At 35.2% G+C, this 21,851-nt stretch overlaps 1 protein-coding gene across 12 annotated transcripts in view; it reads right to left on the reverse strand.

Annotated features, from left to right (window-relative positions):
* The window catches only part of WDFY3 (WD repeat and FYVE domain containing 3), a 253,850-nt gene that overhangs the window by 60,379 nt on the left and 171,620 nt on the right, over window positions 1-21,851 (reverse strand). For 11 of the 12 annotated variants that reach the window (XM_081304729.1, XM_081304731.1, XM_081304728.1 and 8 more), the window contains 8 exons: window positions 15,810-16,045; window positions 14,389-14,523; window positions 12,925-13,104; window positions 11,367-11,600; window positions 5,283-5,382; window positions 3,652-3,812; window positions 2,462-2,691; window positions 1,142-1,251 (listed from right to left, as the gene is read on the reverse strand). In XM_081304729.1, coding sequence (XP_081160855.1) covers window positions 1,142-1,251; window positions 2,462-2,691; window positions 3,652-3,812; window positions 5,283-5,382; window positions 11,367-11,600; window positions 12,925-13,104; window positions 14,389-14,523; window positions 15,810-16,045 — 1,386 coding nt within the window. The remainder of the gene's footprint in view (window positions 1-1,141; window positions 1,252-2,461; window positions 2,692-3,651; window positions 3,813-5,282; window positions 5,383-11,366; window positions 11,601-12,924; window positions 13,105-14,388; window positions 14,524-15,809; window positions 16,046-21,851) is intronic. The other variant, XM_081304732.1, reaches the window with a different exon arrangement.

The raw sequence follows: 21,851 nt of genomic DNA on the forward strand, positions 1-21,851 counted from the left end.
ATTTTTACTATTAAATTCAGTCTTCCTTTGGATTCCTTGATAATTAGCCTGACTTCTCCAGACATCTTCAGCAAGCACAGAATCACTGCGTGGAGTGGGGGAGAACACACTGCTGCTTGTCACCCCAGTTTCTGATTTAGTGGATCTGAACTGGGCCAGAGAATCTGTGTTTCTACCAAGTTCCTGAATAATCCTGATAGTGCTTGTCTGAGAACATCACTTTGGAAACTAGTGTTCTAGACTGCCTGTTTCTTGCAGGGGTGAAAACTCGGTTCTCAGACAAATCTCATTCTGGGGTTCAAGAAATTTGGGTTAAAAAAAACAGATAATAAATTAATAATTAAAAGAATGAATGAAAAAAAGAATGAGTGCTGAACCTGGGAGAGATAAAACCATATGCAAAACTATTACACAGTATTGCTGGGAGACAAACATAAGCATAATGATCTCACCTTCAGCACCAAGTGCGTGGAAATAAGACATTAATCCACATGAATATTTCAATGTGCACTACTCACAAGTTCAGTGGGGAAACTCGATTTTAAAAAGAAAATTTAAATGGTACTGTAGCAGGGCGTGGTGGTGCATGCTGTAATCCCAGCAGCTTGGGAGGCTGAGGCAGGAAGATCAGGAGTTCAAAGCCAGCCTCGGGAAAAATGAGGCACTAAGCAACTCAGTGAGACCCTGTCTTTAACTAAAATACAAAATAGGGCTGGGGATGTGGCTCAGTGATCGAGTGCCCCTGAGTTCAATCCTGAGTACCCCCTACCATACACACTGTAGACAACCTGTCTCAAGCTATGCTCTCCTCTAGTGTGGGTAGGTATTAAACTTACCAACAGGTCATTCTTTTTATAATAAACACCAAGTTTGTGTTTGCATTTTTACTTGTGCAAGTGTAGTACCATCAAGTCTCACTAGTGTTCCTGGGAAATGTTGAGGGTTATAAGTGTTAGGGGTTAGTGTTGTACTAATCATGGTGTAAGTAGATCCTTTATAGGCATGGTGGTTTACATACAGGTTGTGCTGGTGGAAGAGTAATTGTTCATGTTAGCATTTTCTGAAGTCAATTTTTAAATTTTATCTTAAAAACTGGAAATGAAACAATGACAACTCATCCAAAAGAATGAGATTATTTTACCTTCACTAATATCTTGGCTGTATCCACCATCTGGTTCAATGTCAGAGGGGATCATAATGTGCCATGTAGTCATGCGGGCTTCTGCTTCCAGTCCAAATCCATCCACGTTGCTGAAAAATTCAAGTCAATTTAAACATTTGATGACAGTGATTATAGTTTACAAATTATAATGACTAAGAGTTATTCTGTAGACATATGTAAATGCTAGCTCCCTCACAAAGTTCTGTTGTTGACAGACATTCAGCAGATGTATAAAACAGAACTTCTAGCTTGTCATGAAGATACCATTTTCTAAGGAGTGATTCACAAATCCACTTGACAAAATGTAATTAATCTATAGCATCACACCATCTCAATATTTGAGATGCTTTTGGTTAGTGTAACATCTTTATCTAAAAATTACCAAAAGATCAATTAGCTAAGACTAATCTCCTAATATGCCTATGTTGTCACTGGTCTCACATCACCCTTCTTTGCTCCACTAGTAGTGCAATATTAGCAGTTTCCCAAATGTGCCACACTCTTTCTTTCCTCTGGGCAATCACAAAGACAGCTACTTTTTTCCTGCAGCACTTATCCCTGTTCTCTTGTTCTCTCCAAGTTGCAAATCAGCAGGTATTTCTTCCAGCTTAGGGATTCCTAATATATACTCCTAAGGCAGTGTGCTGTTGCTACCAGAGCACTCAGTGCAGATGACTGGGTTTTGCTTAGTTATGTTTTCCCTTTAAAATGGCTGCCACAGAGTCTGTCTTACACTTTATCCCAGTCCTTACTTCAATGATTGGCCTCTAGGAGACATCACAGAAATAACTGTCAGCGCAAACAATAGAAAAATACCAATTTTACCCATTTAACATGTAACATTGCCTCAAACTTTTCTTAGCTTCCAAAAGTGTCTATTTTATTTGTTTTAAAAACATACTTTCTTTTTAAAATTATGTGACATATGGTAATTATGGAAAAATTTAAAGACGCGGAAAAGTATATTAGAAGAAAAAATAGGGGCTGGGGCTGTAGCTCAGTGGTCAAGTGCTTGCCTCACATGTGTGAATCACTGGGTTTGATCCTCAGCACCACATAAAAAAATAAACACTGTGTGTTCACCTACAACTAAATTAAATATTTTTTTTTAAAAAGAAGAAAAATAGCCATTATTTCATTACAAAAAACAACACTTATCGTTTATTATCTTTTGCATAAAGTATTAAACCAGATTAAGGGGAAAAAGAAATGCTATTATCAAAAAAGTAAAACAAAGAATTCTAGTAGAATAATATTGAAGACAAATTCAAGATGACAAATTAAGCCTAAAAGATTTACCTCCCAGCATGTAGATTAATCAAGCAATGAGCCAGACAGCTAATGAATTCCTGGTCATGGTTCCCAGGCCCCAGGATCAAATTCCTGTTCAAAGTAAGGACCCTGAGCGAGTCAAGGAGAGCAACTTGCTGAGGGACAGTTTTGTGAGCCCGCGAGAACTGGTACAAGATGGTTCTATTGAGGCAGTGATAAACTGCATCCAGAGACAATCCCTGTGATCTTCTCTTTGACTAAAGACACAAAAGATACTTTTTAGTAAAAAGAACAAAAATGAAAAAGCTGCTTATCATTCCGACATAAAGTTCGGTTATCTATCATGTAACAGATGCATGCTAAGTACGAGGAACGCCAAGTTAAAACCTCTTGCTACTATGAAGTTTAGAACCCATACAGCACAATAATGAATTTAATAACGGCTACATAAAAAGAGAGCTTCCAGTAAGGAGAGCCACAAACAAATTTTGTTAGAAAGAATGATCTCTAGTCAAAATCACTTGAAAAAGCACCTAAATTTTTATCTTGGTTTCATCCCTTAGTTGAGCGTGAGACTCACTTTTTGGCTTAATTGCAAATGTATCTCTTAGAAGATTCTTAAGTGACAGGTGAGCTCCTATACATCTGTACATATTAATAAAACATGGCAATAGGAGTATAATTCTAGTGTGATTCTATGTTATATTGTGAATAAGATTAATTACTTGTACCAAACCAGACCAATATTCCTTAGTCAGCATGCACAAGGAAGAAAAAGTGATATCTTCAAAGGAACATGAATTACAAAGGAATTTGTAAAGATTAGATTAATAAGAGAATGTTTCTTCAATATCAGCTTTACATGCTGTGTAGGCCTTTGCACACTGATTTTTTTTTTTTTTTACTGTAAAAAACTATTAGACTGTATTAATGTAAGGTATTTAAATGCATCTGGGTAGCAAAGACAGATACCAGTGGGGAGGTCAGCAAGAGACTGACCCAGCTTGAGAGAGCCAGGCAACTTTACAACGGACACAGTGGCACTAGGCTGTTGGTGGAGGGGGCAGTTAAAAGTATATTTTATATTCACTTTTAATAAGCTTAGCTTTATATTGAATGTTAACATTCATTACCTTATTTACAACAATTTTTACACTATAGGCAAAGTTTTTTCAAAAGGAAAACGTACTCTACAACTAACAGTGACAATTGATTACCTGTGCAATTAGTTGAATTATAAAATCTATAAGAAGTTTAGATTCTTTGTTGAACATGCCTTGCCAAAGCTTGTCCACCACACGTTGTGTGAAATAAAACACATTGTTCACCAATACCTGGTAGCTTCCTCCACTGGTAATAGGCAGAGATGCATCTTCCCCTAAATTCCAGTAGAAAAAAAACGTCTAAGAAAATTGATACACAAGATCAAATCCTCAAAGAAATCATGCTAAGGAAAATGAGTATATCTACAAGACTTAAGAAACATGACCACAGCAAGCTCTTAGGTACTATTTGAAGAAAATGATGTTCATAGTTACAAATCTGAGTAAATACTGGAAGAAACAGTTTCATCAGGATAAAAGTGCTATAAATTGAGACTCCCTGTGAAGTCCCTTACACCTAAAGACAGTATTTGATAAGTAAATAGTTCTTCAACTGAGGTTGTCAGTGACAGAGCATCTTAATTTAAGAGAAAAATTAAGTCAGTTTATTAGTTACAAATGGATTTTGTGTTAAGTAATAAAGGGTTAAAAAAAACCCATTATCAAGCAAAACTTTCCATTTTGGGGGGTATAACTTTAATAGCAATTAACTAATACAGGCAAAAGAGAGCTTCAGAAAGATTGTGAAAATCAAGTATCTCCAGTGGTGGTGGGGCCAAGGGGGACTGGTAGCCCCCTCCATGATTGCAATTAGCTCTGCCTCTTTTTAAGGTTATTCCAAGGTCCTCAGTGTGTTGCTATATACGTCCTGCTTTGAGATAATCCTCCTAGTCCTTCCTAAGCAGAACACTCCCTCCAAGTCCCTCTGTAAAAACTCTGGAGGTTCTAACTGAATGTGATTATTATTCCCACCTCACTCTAAATTGCCCCCCTAAGCAGAACTCTTCATTTTATGCCTTCATTGGTATGACTGATCTCAACTGATACTAACAGGTACAAAAGTAAAGCTTAACACTTAGCTTTAAATGCACAGCTACATGTCAAGAAAATACCAAAGACTTCCTTGTAAATGGCTCTGGAAAAAATGTTAATTTAATAGCACAGAGATTCTAAGATTTATATTATCACCAGCAACTCAAAGGAGCATGTAAACTAAATCATTACTTTTTGTATTCCTATGAATTCTTTTTTATTTATAAATGGTGACTCCATTGTAAAATACTGTTTTATAATTATCTATTTTTATTGTAAATAAATATAGACATATTAAAAAAACATACTCCAATATGTTTTGTACTTTATGTCCTAGAACACATCCTGAAGAATACATGTATGTACCAACAACTCACTCATTAAGTACATATATGTGGTCTATATAACAAGCATATTTATAGAACTTTATTTAGAACTGTGTCTACCAGGAAACTTTTACATATCTATCAACAGAGATATAAATAAATTTATATGTTCATATGATAGAATATTATAATAGTAATGAAAATAGACTCTTGCTACATGCAGCAACATGGATAACTCACAAATATAATACTGAGTATAAGAAAGCTAGACTAAAAAGGAAGGAGAAAAGAGACAAATATAAAAAAGAGAGACTGAGGACTTATATAGAGAAAGGAAGGAGAACACTACAGGCACTTTTATAAAATAAAAATAAAATACAAAATTACCCAATAACACATCAGCTGCAAGCAAATGGTCCATTACACTATCCAAAATGTAAGTCTGAAATTCTTTTTGCTGAGTTCTTGTAGATCTTTCAGGTGAAGCCTAAATCAATAAAAATTACTACAGTTAGAAACAGAACTAACTACACAAAGATAGGGTTCAATTGTTTATGTATGTTATAAAATGTAATAAAAAGATGAAAAAAAAACTACTGGTAAGTTTAAAAAATATGAATACATACACTGATAATTATTTTCTTATTTTTCTTGCCATAGAATTAAAAAAAAATTAAAGAAAATGTGAAATGTCATCTTGAAATCCACTGTTTGAAAAACATTATTCTAAATTACTATAAGAATTTAATAAATATTTTATTTTCTATTATACCTCACTTCCAAAAAGATTTGGCAGTTTATAATAAATTGAGATAAATCATAAAGCCATTAAAACAAATAAAAAAGCCCAAGAATCTAGTTATCATGAGGAAACATCAATGGGGAAATATTTCTAACAAAAAAACTAAGTCAACAATTTAGCTCTGAGCTTCCTAAGTGTCAAGAAGGAGAAAAAATATGGCTTACAAAGCTTTTTATTATTTCTAAAGGAAAAGCACAGTAGATTGACAGCAAGGATATATGTTTTCCTACAACTGTTTGAGAAGATTGTTCTCTGTGGGTTTTCTGAAGATAGTGAACAACTCTATAGGTGGCATATTTAATAACAGTTTTACCAAGTACAAGATAATGGTTTAAATTATCTTGAGTAAAAGCACAAAGTTAAACCATGTTCTTGGGCAGCCTTCCCACTGCTTATAAAGAACAATAATCTGGTTGCCTAACTTTCAAGCATCGAACCTGGTAAGGACAAGAAATAAAGGTAAAAAGATCTTTCCCTCATCCCTCAAGTCCCAGCAGTCCTAGCAATGCTTTTGACAGAAGTTAGATATCAAACCATTCATCTGTCCCTTTCTTGGAGATCTGTGTGATTAGATTCACAAATAATGCTATGTTTAGTAAGTGCAATGAAAGAAACTACTTCTCACACAGAAAACTTCAGGACTATCTTTACAACCATGTCTTCTAAATAAGCTTTAGAACACTGTTATATTTTTCTTTCTAATCTGATTTCAAGGTAGTCCTTCCAAAGGTTTTAAAAGAACAGTTAAAATCTGAGTTCTAAATTGAGATTAAAGTTATTAACCTAAGGATTTAAAAAACTAATAGCTAAACCAAAGTTGTCCTTTCTCTCTCTTCCATTTGCATGACTTTTTTTTTGCTAGGGAGGGGGGGTGTGGGGGGTGGGGGTGGAGGGGTGGGGACAAGGCCTCACTATGTTACCCTGGTTGACCTTGAACTTGTGATCCTCCCACCCCAACCTCCCAAGCAGTTGAGATTACAGCTGTGTGACACCCCACCCCTGCTGATATTTTTGTTTTAAAATGATAAAATATGTGTGTAGTGACAGATAAAAAAATGCTAGTGCTGAATTTGGGTTGTCATTAAACTAATATGAAAAAAAGTAAGGGCCTTCTTTTGTTTTCAATCTTAATTCTCCCGTGTAGCCAACAGATTACACTCCTGTGTAGTCAGTGGGAGACATGTGACTAAGGCATGCCTCATGATATTAATATTGAGAGTCCGAACCCTGTCAAATGAAGAGACAGCGAGAACTTTTTAGTGATAAACAGAACACGGATAGTTTTATGAGGATTTCCTTGGAATTAGATCAGAAACTACTTTCGACTTTAGTGACAGAAATTTACTAAGGAGTAAAGGCTCTTCATTCCCAGGAGAATGTGAGCATTTTGAACACAACTATTCTCTGAGGATTATGATCAACTCCAGGTGGTTTGGGATAAGTGATAACGAATACAGTTTACCAAATCGTTTTATTCATTCATTCATTCATTCATTCATTTTATTTTTAGTTGTGGTTGGACACAATATCTTTATTTTTATGTGGTGTTGGGGGATCAAACCCAGGGCCTCACCTGTGCTAGGTGAGGGCTCTACCACTGAGCCACAACCCCAACTCTTTATCAAATCTTAGACAAAGTGTTGGAACCTGCAAAGCGAGGGACTATGAAATACACAAGTACTTGATCAATTAACACTACTTATTTTTATTTTAAAATACTGTTTCCTATTCCAATAGGATTTAAGGATGGCCCAGTCATCAACAAATATTGAATCCTCCAATTCTTCTCACAGAAGCTGTATAGTTCAAATGTTCTTACTGAGACTTACGGCAACCTAATTTTTAAATTTATAAAGATTTTATAAATGCATTGTCTCTTGTAAATAATTCATTAGACTACTGTTATATACCAGAAACAGTGCTAAGTTATATAAATTACCTTACCTAATCAGCAAAATACCCATTGAAGTAGGCACCAACATCCCCATTTAGAGGACAAGGTAACTGAGGATTATTAGTTAAGTGTAAGTCACTTGGTCACAACTAGGATTCAAACCTCACTTCCTCTGAAGCCAAACCTGCATATTCTCCCCACTCTACTAAAATCTACATAACAAAGAAGACAAGGACACTAGAGCAAAGCTGCAGAATGCAGGCTACAATCTCCTCATCATCCTTTTAGGTAAAACTGACTGGTCCACCAGACAACCAGAAAGAAGACAGGTAAGCACTGTGGCCTTGCTGTGGCCTCTGTACATCAGATCTGTCTTTCTGGTGACAAGAGCAAAGCCAGACAGCAAAAGATCACTGTCAACTTTCTGAGGCCTCAGAATCATTAGGCAGAATCCTGTGCTACCCGTAGGCCAGATAGCCTATGGGCACATGCTGCCCAGGAGAGAGAGGTCTATACTCAGGAAGGCCTGGTATTTTGTCCTGTTTCTGGAATGGGCTGGAAGCCTTTAGAAAAGAGGATTTTCAGCTTTTGGTTATTCCTCTTGACGGACCCTACTTCTTTCATCAGTCTGATGTGTGACAATAGGGAGATCTTGTAGATGATGGCTGAGTGGCACAGTGAGTACCTCAGATCACAGAGCATTGCATGTACTATCAGAGAAGCACACATTCCACTCAGCACCCTAGGTTTTCCTCCTCTGGGCACATACAGATACTCTGTGGTCTGTTCTCATGCACTTTCTTTCCACCACCAGAGTAGTATTCATTTGTTGCAAATCCATTTGTCCTTCCCTTAAAAAAGGCCACTTAATACATTTTTAATACATACTAAGGGCCAGCCAGTATTATGGATACTGCATGCATTATCTATTTCATTCTCAGAATAATTCTGAGAAGTTCCTTTCACTACATCCTTTTCCACAAGGAGGAAACTGTAACAAGTGTGGGAACTGAACCTAGGAAAGGTCACACCCCTATAACCAACACACAATGATTCTTTAAAATACTTTTTGCTGGATGATATACATGTATTTGACCCTTAGAACATATCTGCAGAGGATATAGTAAATATCATTCTTCATAGATTAAACTTAAGCAGTTTAAAATGCCATCTGTTAAACAACAGGGCCACATTCAAACCCAATATTTGTTACTCTAAATGCCATAATCCTTCTCTTATATCACATTGCATCCTTTATATGGACCACACACCATTCGTGACAATGAGAATCTTTTATTTCTAGAGATTGCTAAAAAAAGATAATTTCACCTCTTTTGCGGATATACCTAAGTAAGCAGGTCCCCTTTTGGGGGGCATGTGGTCTTACTATGTTGTCCAGGCTGGTCTTGAAACTCCTAGTATCAAGGGATCTTTCTACCTTTGTTTTTCAAGTGTTGGGATCACATACCTGTGTCACCAAGCCTGGCAATAGATGTTTCTATGATGAAATTCTAACACTCATAAGACTGAAGATGGCCTGATTTACCATATTACGTTAAAAATCAGTGAGTTCAAGTTCTTTTTTTCATGTAGGTGAAAAGGTTAATATATAATTCTTTTTCTAAATTTCTTCAGGGATACAGACTTCATAATAATACTAAAAATTGTATATTTATAATTTTTTCCTAGTACTGGGGATTAAACCCAGGGTCACTCTACCACTGAGCTACATCTTCAGCCATTTTATATTTTGAGACAGAGTCTTGCTAAGTTGCCCAGGCTGACTTTGAACTTGTGATCCTCCTGCTTTAGCTGTCTCAGTAGCTAGGATTATATGTATGTGCCACTGTAACTAGGTATACTTTATTTTTTTATGTTATAGGAAGAAATGACACTAATAATATTTTGATAAGCATATACAACACTCACATACACACATACACACACACTCTCTAACTGGGCGTATTAGATTTAAAGTTGTTTAAAATAGCAAGGTAAGTTTTAATCACAAAGTTTAATCCTTCTTATTAGGTGGCATCCCATCTTCCAGTTTGGGACTTCCAGGAAGTAATTAATAGTTAAATGATTTCAAAATTCTTATAGAATATACCAAGGCATTGGGCTAACTGTTGTGAGAGGTGAAAGAACATATGAAGGTCAATATCTTAATTTTCAATAGTTTGTCATCTTTCTGGGAGCTTTAATCCTGATAATACCTGCTTCTTCCAGAACTATAATGTGAATGCTCCCAGTTTCCCAATACAACTAGGCACAAGTCCATTGTGGACAAATTAGTGCCCACAAAAATGAGCACCTTACCTTAAGATTCATACAAGTATATCAAATTCTTTCTATTAAAATATGAAGAGAGGTAATTATATAATTTATCCAGTATTAATTAATGGGATATTGGGGTTCCTATAAGATTGAAAATGCTATCACTGGACAGAGCCTCTCACCTCATATCTTTCATAAATGTGTACTTACTTTTATGCTTAGCCAAGGTGTCTTACCAATATCTCTGAACTTTATCCTGATATTTTTCTGATAACCACTTCAATTTTTATGGAGCATTCAAATTCTCACCTTTTACACTAAGATACTGACCATCTCTTTTCCTGGAGTTTTTTAAAGTTTTCAAAGGAGATAACTCTACCAGGCATGCTTTTTAATTCTACCATACAAACTAATGATGAAACCAATTATTTACCAGCCAATATTAAACACTGTGGTTCTGGTTAAAAAGCTTAGCATGACTAGTTCTTTAATTGACCAAATTGAGATGTTTTCACATGGATAAAACACCTTCTGTGGTTAACTATATCGGCCACTAGGGGGAGCAGAGGAAGCTATGGTTCTATTGTTATAGTCCAGATAGAACACAGGGATTCAATCTTTCACCCACCTTCATACTTCCCTCCATGGACTATTTGATCCTATTTATACCAACTGGCCTAAAGAACATACATACATAGGAAAGGTATTCTTTATTAGATTTGTTAGATTTCCTCTCTGTGATTTTTTATTTTCTCTGGGATTTTTCTAAGTGAACAGTTTTTAATGGTTTTCAGAGAAAGCTAATTTCTAGGGCCAGCAAGGACATTTAAGGCTTACAGCCACTCTTACCCGGAGAAATGGCAAGCAACCTAGAAGTCTCTGCCTCAGAGAAAATTCACCAAGTGCATACTGAGCAACTATCTGTTATGCATAATACACAATGTCTTAAAGCTGCACTAGATAGCAACAGCAATAATACCAGGCAGGGAATTTACAGGTGAGAAGACAGTGCCACTAGGTATTATCCATGTCTAGGGAAGGAGTTGGTATGCAAAGGCCTGTGGCCCAAATCAGACTGTGACAATTTTTGCAAATTAAGTTAATGGGAACACAGTTATGCCCATTCCTTTTTGTGTCATCTATGGCTGCTTTCACACTACAATGGTACAAATAGCTGAGACACAGACTATGTGGCCCAAGAAGCCTAAGATATTTACTGTTTAGTTCTTTACAGGAAAAGTTTGCCAATTGTTAGAGAAGAGATGATAAAAAATTGTATTGTGGTCATGGTTGAGGGAATGGAAAGAAGAGGAGTAAACTGATAGGATCTAAAGCACATGAGGGATTAAAATTGTTCTATAGCCCAATATGTTCTGCCCATATTTAACTCAGAAAAATTAGAAGTCTGAAGACATTTAATACAGAACTATCTTGATTATTAAAGTTCTAATTACAAAAGCAATGTAAATGAGAAGTAAATGTGTTTCTTTGCTATTACCTCCAACAAAAGATCAATTAATGGAGTCTGCTTGCTGGCAGGGGTAAGACAGAGGTTGTCTATTATTAAGACCCGCATGAAGTCAAAAACAAACTTTTTAGCTGGGTGATTGGTCAGATACGTCTTGGTGCCCACATTGCAGTATTCTGATTGGCTCCTGTTCATCCCTGTATCTGTGGCAAAGGCTTTAAACTCTTCAGCTGGAGATCCAACTTCATCATCAAGATCAGTCACCTAGTAAAATCAAGTGGAAGCACATTAGGTTTTACGAGACACATTTACCTGTATGTTCCTTAAAAATAAAATTACAGCAACAGCAGTATTTTCCTTCAGCATTTACCTCCTATTAAGCTACTCAGCACATTATTTCACTCTGCCTTACTTGACTCTTACTTCCAAGATAATAATTTGGCACCATATGTCACAGTTATTCAACATATGGTCTTTCTGACTGACCGCTCAAAATTTATGTAGAATCACATTATATATTTTGTGTATAACTGCCCTGAAAATAAATGAAACAAAAACATGAGAATGACTATATTTGTGTATTTAAAGTCTACCTACTGAAAAATTAAATGTTACAAAGTTTCAGATAAAAATCAGGCAAAATACCACCTAAGGGCTATTCCATTTTCATATGAAATAAGTCCAAATAATAATAAAACTACTGCCAATTTTGAGCCAAGTGAGAGAGAAAGATAAACCGTTAGACAGATTACATGATGCTAATAAGAAAATGATATTTAAATATCACCAAGGGTCACAGTTTTATCAGAAATGAGGATTCTAAAATTATAAAGATACCAGAGTGTTAAAGTAATGTGTTATATTTCTTTCTTTTAAAAAAATCCCACAATTTTAGAATGAGTATTTTACATTTATATATGGAGAAAAATGAGTATGAGCAAGGTAGTTTATTCTAGTATAGGATAGAAATGAGAGGAAACATCATGAAATTCTGAGGTATGAGGAGGAGACAGCCATATTTTGGGTCTGTTTTGAAGGACAAAGGAGTATCAATATCATAAATAATTTAATAATTTTCTATTAAATTAGTACAATATAAGAAAAAGCAAAAGTTAAGCAAAATAAGAAATCTTGTGAGCAAAAGAACCAATATATATTTTATATTTCGGAAAGACAATTAACTCTATAATTCATTATCCAGCAAATTCCTACTTTCTGAAATAAGAGAGAAATAAATTTAGTCTGACTAGAGTTTTGTTATCTGGAAAGTACATTTTATAACTACACAGGTATCATAATGTGAAATAAGAAATGAATCAACACCCTCCGGCAGAGAGAAATTACTAACAAAGGACTTACAAGAATATCGTCAATGAAAATAGGAAGCAGTGCTCACTGCTGTTTTAGGGGAAGGTAAAAGGAAAGTATGGAAAGCTAGACACACAGACAATGATGAAAATGGTGGTATATAAAGTAATGAAACTGCAACTTGGTCAGAAGCTTAAAAGATTAGCCAAAAAAAAAAAAAATCTGCTAACCATTGAAATAGACTAATTCCAGTTTTGACATTTTCCTCCCCCTTTCCTACCATCTCTGAGTAAGGGCGAATATTGAAGGGGAAGACAGTTGCTGCTAAGGCACACAGGAAATCAGGGCTCATCCACATGGAGGCAAGGTCTGGAACATTGTGATATAAATATCTAAAGAACTGCATCAGGGTCACTGGATATTCCCGGAGCCAAGACCCCTCTTCTTCTGATTGCCAAGGCTGTCACAGAGTCAAGGGAAGAAATAATATCAGAGAAGTCAATGAAAATTACTTCAAAAATCCATTAATCACTACTCTTCTAAAAATGGATATACTGATGATCCAGAATGCTATAAACCACATATCTGAGCAAAAACTTGTATGCATACATATGCAAACAAATTTAGAAGTTATTGAGGATAAAAATAATAGCCCTAGAAACATGCAGGATGTTTGTCTACTCCCTGGAGTACTCAGCTCATCTAACTGGAGTCGGTGGTTTTGACTACTTATCATTATCAACATAACTACTGCTGGTACACCAACAATAGCTGTATTACCATTATTATTGTCCCACTATGCATCATGCCAAAGAGTCAGGAGAAAGACAAAAGATGCAGAAGTCATCTTTCTGAGCATTATCATGCATATTATAGCAGGAAAAATACTTAAGCATTATATAACACAACAAAAAAAATGATGATAAAGAATAAGCAATATATATTTATCTTCTAGTGCCTGCCCAGAGAGTGATTTTTTTAAACTTGGAATTTTATATTTATTTAGGAATAAGGAAAAAAACAAGAATTCCTAAATATTCTAAATTAATATATTTAATGGTAATTTTTGTTCTTAGATGGCATAACAATAATCCGATTAAAATTATATTTGTCAAGTATAATGCAAAGAATTAAAGTTAATATTTCCTCTTAAAACAGAATCCTAAATTGGGTAAAAAAAAATAAGTCATGAAAGTATTTATGTAAAATAGGAACATATATTTGGTCATTTACTTTTTAAATTTTTCATAACTAGAAATCAGAATAGCAAAACAAACAAAAACTTGTACTGCTAATATTTTTAACCTCTAAAGGAGAGTTATTTTAAATGTTCAAATAATGTATTATTGCAAGAACTTATACCAAGATGTATATTCACTGTACACATGGATACACTATGATGTTTTATTATCCTAATAATATAACTTAATACTTATTTAGCACTTACCACATACCAGGTACTATTTTAAATTCTCTGTGCATACCTCAATATATACTCATAACCCTAAGAAGTAAATTCTGTTATTATCAACCTTTTAAACTGAGGAAAATGATGCATATACAAGTTAGCACGTTGGGACCCTGGTTTCTATAGTCTGTGATCTTAATAATTACACAGTATATTCATAGAGATAACAAAATATAATAAGGTTCTGGAGACCATGTGGTAAATAGTACAAGAATTCTTTTATTTAAAAAAAAAACCCAGATTACAGGCAGGTAGACTAGTATCTCAGTAACTTACGGAATTCAGCATGCTGCGGAGCATTCCCAACAATAAAAAAGCAGCTTCTGTACATACATTGTGGATAGAAGAAACCACAGTTCCACTGGAGGCAGGAACTCCAAAAATAAATGTCCAGATAGAATCCAAATCAAACTGCAGAGGTCAAAATGGTTAAAGATTAGTCACTATTTGCATAATTTCTAACATTCTAAAATTTCTCTGAACTAATTTTTTAAAAAAGTGAGCAATTAGAAAAAGAGACCTAGTACCCCTTCACTGTACATTTCAAACTCATTTTTAGTTATATTATATATCATCCTGAATCTTGCCTTAGATATGTTTCAAACACATATTTCTAATTTATTTCTAAAGAAAGCAAGCAAAAATAAAATATATGCTAATTAGCCCAGAGTTGAAATTACATTATTGATGATTTTAAGCAGGTTCTTTCATAAAAGCATGATAAACTCACTTTCCCCCCATTATTAGCAATGCTCAAAGTTGAATTTAGACACTTATGGATAAGCTTTGACAAAATAAAAATCAATTTGAGGAGATTTATCCAGAGCAGCTTCATGTAATACTTCATGACTCTGGTACCATGTATGTTCCAAAGCTGTATAAAGAACCAAACTGCCAGGTACAAATCCATATCTTGAATTAAGGTAAGGGTACAGCCTAATGATTTCACTTAAAAAGTTTTGTCAATTACTAGAATTGATCTGAATATTATTTGGCATTGGATAGAAGCAAAGTTGAGTTTAAAAGCTAAATTCCTAAGTCTCCGTAAGGCCACAAACATAAGTCTCACATACACAACCATAATAGTCTTCAATTATAAGTCAAATAAAGCCTTATTGTTTTCCTAATTTGGATATTATCTATCATTAGAAAATTAAAATATGCCAGGTGTGATGGCACATGCCTATAACCACAGTGGCTCAGGAGGCTGAGGCAGGAGTATCGTGAGTTTAAAGCCAGCCTCAGCAAAAGGTGTTAAGCAACCCAGTGAAACCCTGTCTCTAAATAAAATACAAAATATGGATGTGACTCAGTAGTCAAGTAACCCTGAGTTAAATAAATTTCCAGTACCAGTCCCACCCTCCAAAAAATGAGAAATTAAAATATTTTTCTAATCATAACTTGTATCTATCTACTTCTTTCATTTTTAATTCTTCGGAAATGAAACCATATTTTACATAAAATCATATAAATCAAAAGAAATATTTATATCACCATTAATATCATACAACGTTCTTATGCATATATAATCAGAGTAATCATAAAGAAAAGAGTCAGTGACAAAGGACTTCTTTTTGGGAAAATTACCGGAGAAGTTTGGTGAAATCAATAATTGGTCTTATTGTGATTAACCCATTCCCCTATTGTTATTTTTTTCAATAAACAGTTACATTTACACCTTACTAGATAATTCCTACCTGGCCACCCTGCTTATATCGGCTGCTGATGACAGGCACACTGACCTGCAGGTTCTCAGGCAGCTCACTAACTGGCTGCTGCAGAAACAATGCCATGAGGAGAAAATAGAGGGCAGGGACATTAGTATGTTTAGGAAGGAAGGACTGAAGAACTGGAAAACCAGGAAAATGACAAGCATCCCGGTTAATCTCCCTGACCGATGATCTCCCACCGGCACTCCTGCCCACATTGAATCCTAGGAGAAGAAGAAATATAATACTAAAATTAACAACCAATAACCATGCTGCATTGACAAAGAAGGGAGTAATTCAGTATGTGTAACTTGTCTATCTTGAACATTCATATAAATATTCAATTGTTGTTTACCAGTTGGATTAGGCTCATGGCTCAGTGGTAGAACCCTTGACTAGCATGCCTAAATCCCTGGGTTGAATGTACAGCACCTAAAAAGAAGAACTTTTGCAGCTCATTGCTGATAGGCTTGGCTAACACATGCATAAAAGTCTTAGAATTGATCCCCAGGACTCCCCTGTCAAAAAAACCCAAAAAATAAAAAACCAAAAACCAAAAAACTTTCGAAAAGCTCTAATATTCCTGCTTATATTTCCCTAAAGGGGAAGTGAAATTAAAAATATTGCTCAATGAAACTGGAAATTAATGATAAAAGAAGGAAGGAAAAATCCTACATCACATGGAAAATAAACAATATGTTACTGAATGATCAATGGGTTACAGAAGACGTAAAGGAAGAAATCAAAAAATTCTTAGAGATAAATGAAAATACAGACACAACATATAGGAATCTATGGGACACAATGAAAGCAGTTTTAAGAGGGAAATTCATCGCCTGGAGGTAATTCCTCAAAAAAAGGAAAAACCAACAAATAAATGAGCTCACACTTCATCTCAAAGCCCTAGAAAAGGAAGAGCAAAACAACAGCAAATGTAGCAGAAGGCAAGGAATAATTAAAATCAGAGCGGAAATCAATGAAATTGAAACAAAAGAAACTATTGAAAAAATTAACAAAACTAAAAGTTGGTTCTTCGAAAAAATAAGATCGACAGACCCTTAGCCATGCTAACGAAGAGAAGAAGAGAGAGAACTCAAATTACTAACATACGGGATGAGAAAGGCAATATCACAACAGATGCTACAGAAAAACAGAAGACAATTAGAAATTATTTTGAAAACCTATATTCCAATAAAATAGAAGATAGTGAAGACATCGATAAATTTCTTAAGTCATATGATTTGCCCAGACTGAGTCAGGAGGATACACACAATTTAAACAGACCAATTTCAATGGATGAAATAGAAGAAGCAATCAAAAGACTACCAACCAAGAAAAGCCCAGGACCGGATGGGTATACAGCGGAGTTTTACAAAATCTTTAAAGAAGAATTAATACCAATACTTTTCAAGTTATTTCAGGAAATAGAAAAAGAGGGAGCTCTGCGAAATTCATTCTATGAGGCCAACATCACCCTGATTCTGAAACCAGACAAAGACACCTTAAAGAAAGAAAACTACAGACCAATATCTCTGATGAACCTAGATGCAAAAATCCTTAATAAAATTCTGGCAAATCGGATACAAAGGCACATCAAAAAAATTGTGCACCATGATCAAGTAGGATTCATCCCTGGGATGCAAGGATGGTTCAATATACAGAAATCAATAAATGTTATTCACCACATCAATAGACTTAAACATAAGAACCATATGATCATCTCGACAGACGCAGAAAAAGCATTCGACAAAGTACAGCATCCCTTTATGTTCAAAACATTAGAAAAACTAGGGATAACAGGAACTTTCCTCAACATTGTAAAAGCTATCTATGCTAAGCCTCAGGCTAGCATCATTCTGAACGGAGAAAAATTGAAGGCATTCCCTTTAAAATCTGGAACAAGACAGGGATGCCCTCTCTCACCACTTCTATTTAATATAGTTCTCGAAACACTGGCCAGAGCAATTAGACAGACAAAAGAAATTAAAGGCATACAAATAGGAAAAGAAGAACTTAAATTATCACTATTTGCGGAAGACATGATTCTATACCTAGAAAATCCAAAAGGGTCTACAAAAAAACTACTAGAACTAATAAATGAATTCAGCAAAGTGGCAGGATATAAAATCAACACGCATAAATCAAAGGCATTTCTGTATATCAGCGACAAAACTTCTGAAACAGAAATGAGGAAAAACACTCCATTCACAATATCCTCAAAAAAAAAAAATACTTGGGAATCAACCTAACAAAAGAGGTGAAAGATTTATACAATAAAAACTACAGAACCCTAAAAAGAGAAGTAGAAGAAGATCTTAGAAGATGGAAAAATATACCCTGTTCATGGATAGGCAGAACTAACATCATCAAAATGGCGATATTACCAAAAGCTCTCTATAGGTTTAATGCAATGCCAATCAAAATCCCAAAGGCATTTCTTGTAGAAATAGATAAAGCAATCATGAAATTCATATGGAAAAATAAAAGACCCAGAATAGCAAAAGCAATTCTAACCAGGAAGTGTGAATCAGGCGGTATAGCAATACCAGATTTCAAACTATATTACAGAGCAATGGTAACAAAAACAGCATGGTACTTGTACCAAAACAGGCGGGTGGATCAATGGTACAGAATAGAGGACTCAGAGACTAATCCACAAAGCTACAACTATCTTATATTTGATAAAGGAGCTAAAAGCATGCAATGGAGGAAGGATAGCATCTTCAACAAATGGTGTTGGGAAAACTGGAAATCCATATGCAACAAAATGAAACTGAATCCCCTCCTCTCACCATGCACAAAAGTTAACTCAAAGTGGATCAAGGAGCTTGATATCAAATCAGAGACACGGCATCTGATAGAAGAAAAAGTTGGCTCCGATCTACATATTGTGGGGTCGGGCTCCAAATTCCTTAATAGGACATCCATAGCACAAGAGTTAATAACAAGAATCAACAAATGGGACTTACTTAAACTGAAATTTTTTTTTCTCAGCAAGAGAAACAATAAGAGAGGTAAATAGGGAGCCTAAGTCATGGGAACAAATTTTTACTCCTCACACTTCAGATTGAGCCCTAATATCCAGAGTATACAAAGAACTCAAAAAATTAGACAATAAGATAACAAATAACCCAATCAACAAATGGGCCAAGGACCTGAACAGACACTTCTCAGAGGAGGACATACAATCAATCAACAAGTACATGAAAAAGTGCTCACCATCTCTAGCAGTCAGAGAAATGCAAATCAAAACCACCCTAAGATATCATCTCACTCCAGTAAGATTGGCAGCCACTATGAAGTCAAACAACAAGAAGTGCTGGCGAGGATGTGGGGAAAAGGGTACTCTTGTACATTGCTGGTGGGACTGTAAACTGTTGCGGCCAATTTGGAAAGCAGTATGGAGATTCCTGGGAAAGCTGGGAATGGAACCACCATTTGACCCTGCTATTGCCCTTCTTGGACTATTCCCTGAAGACCTTAAAAGAGCGTACTACAGGGATACTGCCACATCGATGTTCATAGCAGCACAATTCACAATTGCTAGACTGTGGAACCAACCCAGATGCCCTTCAATAGATGAATGGATAAAAAAATGTGGCATTTGTACACCATGGAGTATTACGCAGCATTAAAAAAATGACAAAATCATGGAATTTGCAGGGAAATGGATGGCACTAGAGCAGATTATGCTTAGTGAAGCTAGCCAATTCCTAAAAAACAAATACCAAATGTCTTCTTTGATATAATAAGAGAAACTAAGAACAGAGCAGGGAGGAAGAGCAGGAAGAAAAGATTAACATTAAGCAGAGACATGAGGTGGGAGGGAAAGGGAGAGTAAAGGGAAATTGCATGGAAATGGAGGGAGACCCTCATTGTTATACAAAATTACATATAAGAGGTTGTGAGGGGAATGGGAAAATAAACAAGGAGAGAAATGAATTACAGTAGATGGGGTAGAGAGAGAAGATGGGAGGGGCGGGGAGGGGGGATAGTAGAGGATAGGAAAGGTATCAGAATACAACAGTTACTAATAGGGCATTATGTAAAAATGTGGATGTGTAACCAATGTGATTCTGCAATCTGTATTTGGGGTAAAAATGAGAGTTCATAACCCACTTGAATCTAATGTATGAAATATGATATGTCAAGAGCTTTGTAATGTTTTGAACAACCAATAAAAAAAAGAAAAAAAAAACCCAAAAAATATTGCTCAAGGGCTGGGGGTGTGGTTCAGCGGTAGAGCGCTCGCCTGGAATGCACAAGGACCTGGGTTCAATCATTGGCACCACATACAAATAATAAAGAAACAAACAAATAAATAAATAAATAATAAAGCTGAAAATTTTTGTTTAAAAAAATACTGCTGAAGTTGAAGATGCTACAAAAATGTAATTTAAAAACACACTTGGTACAATAGTTAATATATTTCATTTATCCTGAAAATCATGATAAACCAGTTAACTGTAAATTATCTACAGATTTAGAGACAAATCTAAATAAATAAAAAAAAAATGTGACCTTCCTCACAACGTAATCTGCATCCTTGGAAGGCTGCCAGACAGTGGGGTGGCAAGTATAAGCCTACTGTGGCTATGGTTCCCACTGGGGCTGAGCTGACCATGCAGATGCAGAGACTTCTACAAAAACCCAGCTTTTTAGGAGATGGTCCATTATTATTATAGGGCTTATAGCATCCATGCTTCTATCAATCCTGTTTTCCTTTGTTTTACAATAAATTTCAGGGTACAATCCAAACATGTGGTTCTTCTGCTATACCAAACTTAGCATAGTACTCAGCACAAAGTGGATGTTGGCCAAATTTTCAATAGAAATCTTTTGTGAACAGCAACCAATAGATGAAGAACTGATTTCACTCTGAAACAATTTATATTTCAAAAGGAGATTCACTTTTTTTTTCAATTTCTTTTTTTTTAAGGAAAAGAAACTGTCAAAAACTAATAACTGTGAATTGAGAAATCAAATCATTGGGTTGCTTATCAAATCAAGGAGAAACAATAAAATTTGAAGATATATACACATCACAGATACCCAAGCACACATGCACAGTATACATATACATACACACACACACACACACACACACACACATATATAAAGAGCATGAGCTTATGTAAGAATTAAAAACAAAATACAACTGTTTATAGATTGTGTGTGTGTGTGTGTGTGTGTGTGTGTGTGAGTGAGAGAGAGAGAGAGAGAGAGAGAGAGAGAGAGAGAGAAATGGAGGGAGAGAGGGTGGGGAGAGATTCAGGAAAAATTAAATGGGATCAAATTTAAATTGAATAGATTCCTTTTTGTGGAATCAGAGCATCATATGCAATGTACAAGCAGGTATCCATGCAGGACAGACACATTTCAAGGTACAAAGTCAGGTGGGTCAAATGCAGGAAAAGCACTTCTTTCTAATATTATTGAAGAGATGCAGGCAGACAAAACTGCTCCTAACCACCACATTTACAGGTTATATTCCTCTTCATAGCCCATTCAAAATAGTGATCTATTTTCACGAGCACAGAAGTATCTATAAGATTACTGAAAATATATTTAAAGCAAACAATTTTCTTGAGAAATCATTTCACAGTGAAATGAAAATGATACCACTTCTTCATCACATAAAGTATCCTCAGAATCTTCCACATGTGAAATAACAATAGTCCAGAGCTGAAAGCTTTGTTTTCCCATCATTTACACTGATAATTGAAGTAGTGTAGGAAACATCTACATATTGATACTTTACATTTTTAATAAGCTACATAATAAATTATGATCCTTAACTTTCCTATCTGACATATGTGAACAGAAATTCTTGATATAATCTCCTTAGATCAGACAAGAACATAGTTATATATGATTTTATGTAATGTTACATTGATAATTATTTTTAAAGTACTTTAATAATTAACTATCTATACTTTCAACATTATCTTCGAAAATATATTTCCCAAAGTAAGTCATTAATATGAACAGAAACAAGCCAGCAAATATAATATAGGAAAACAAAAAACT

This window comes from Spermophilus citellus, assembly GCF_964194105.1.
Source record: "Spermophilus citellus genome assembly, chromosome: 8".
Taxonomy (NCBI): domain Eukaryota; kingdom Metazoa; phylum Chordata; class Mammalia; order Rodentia; family Sciuridae; genus Spermophilus; species Spermophilus citellus.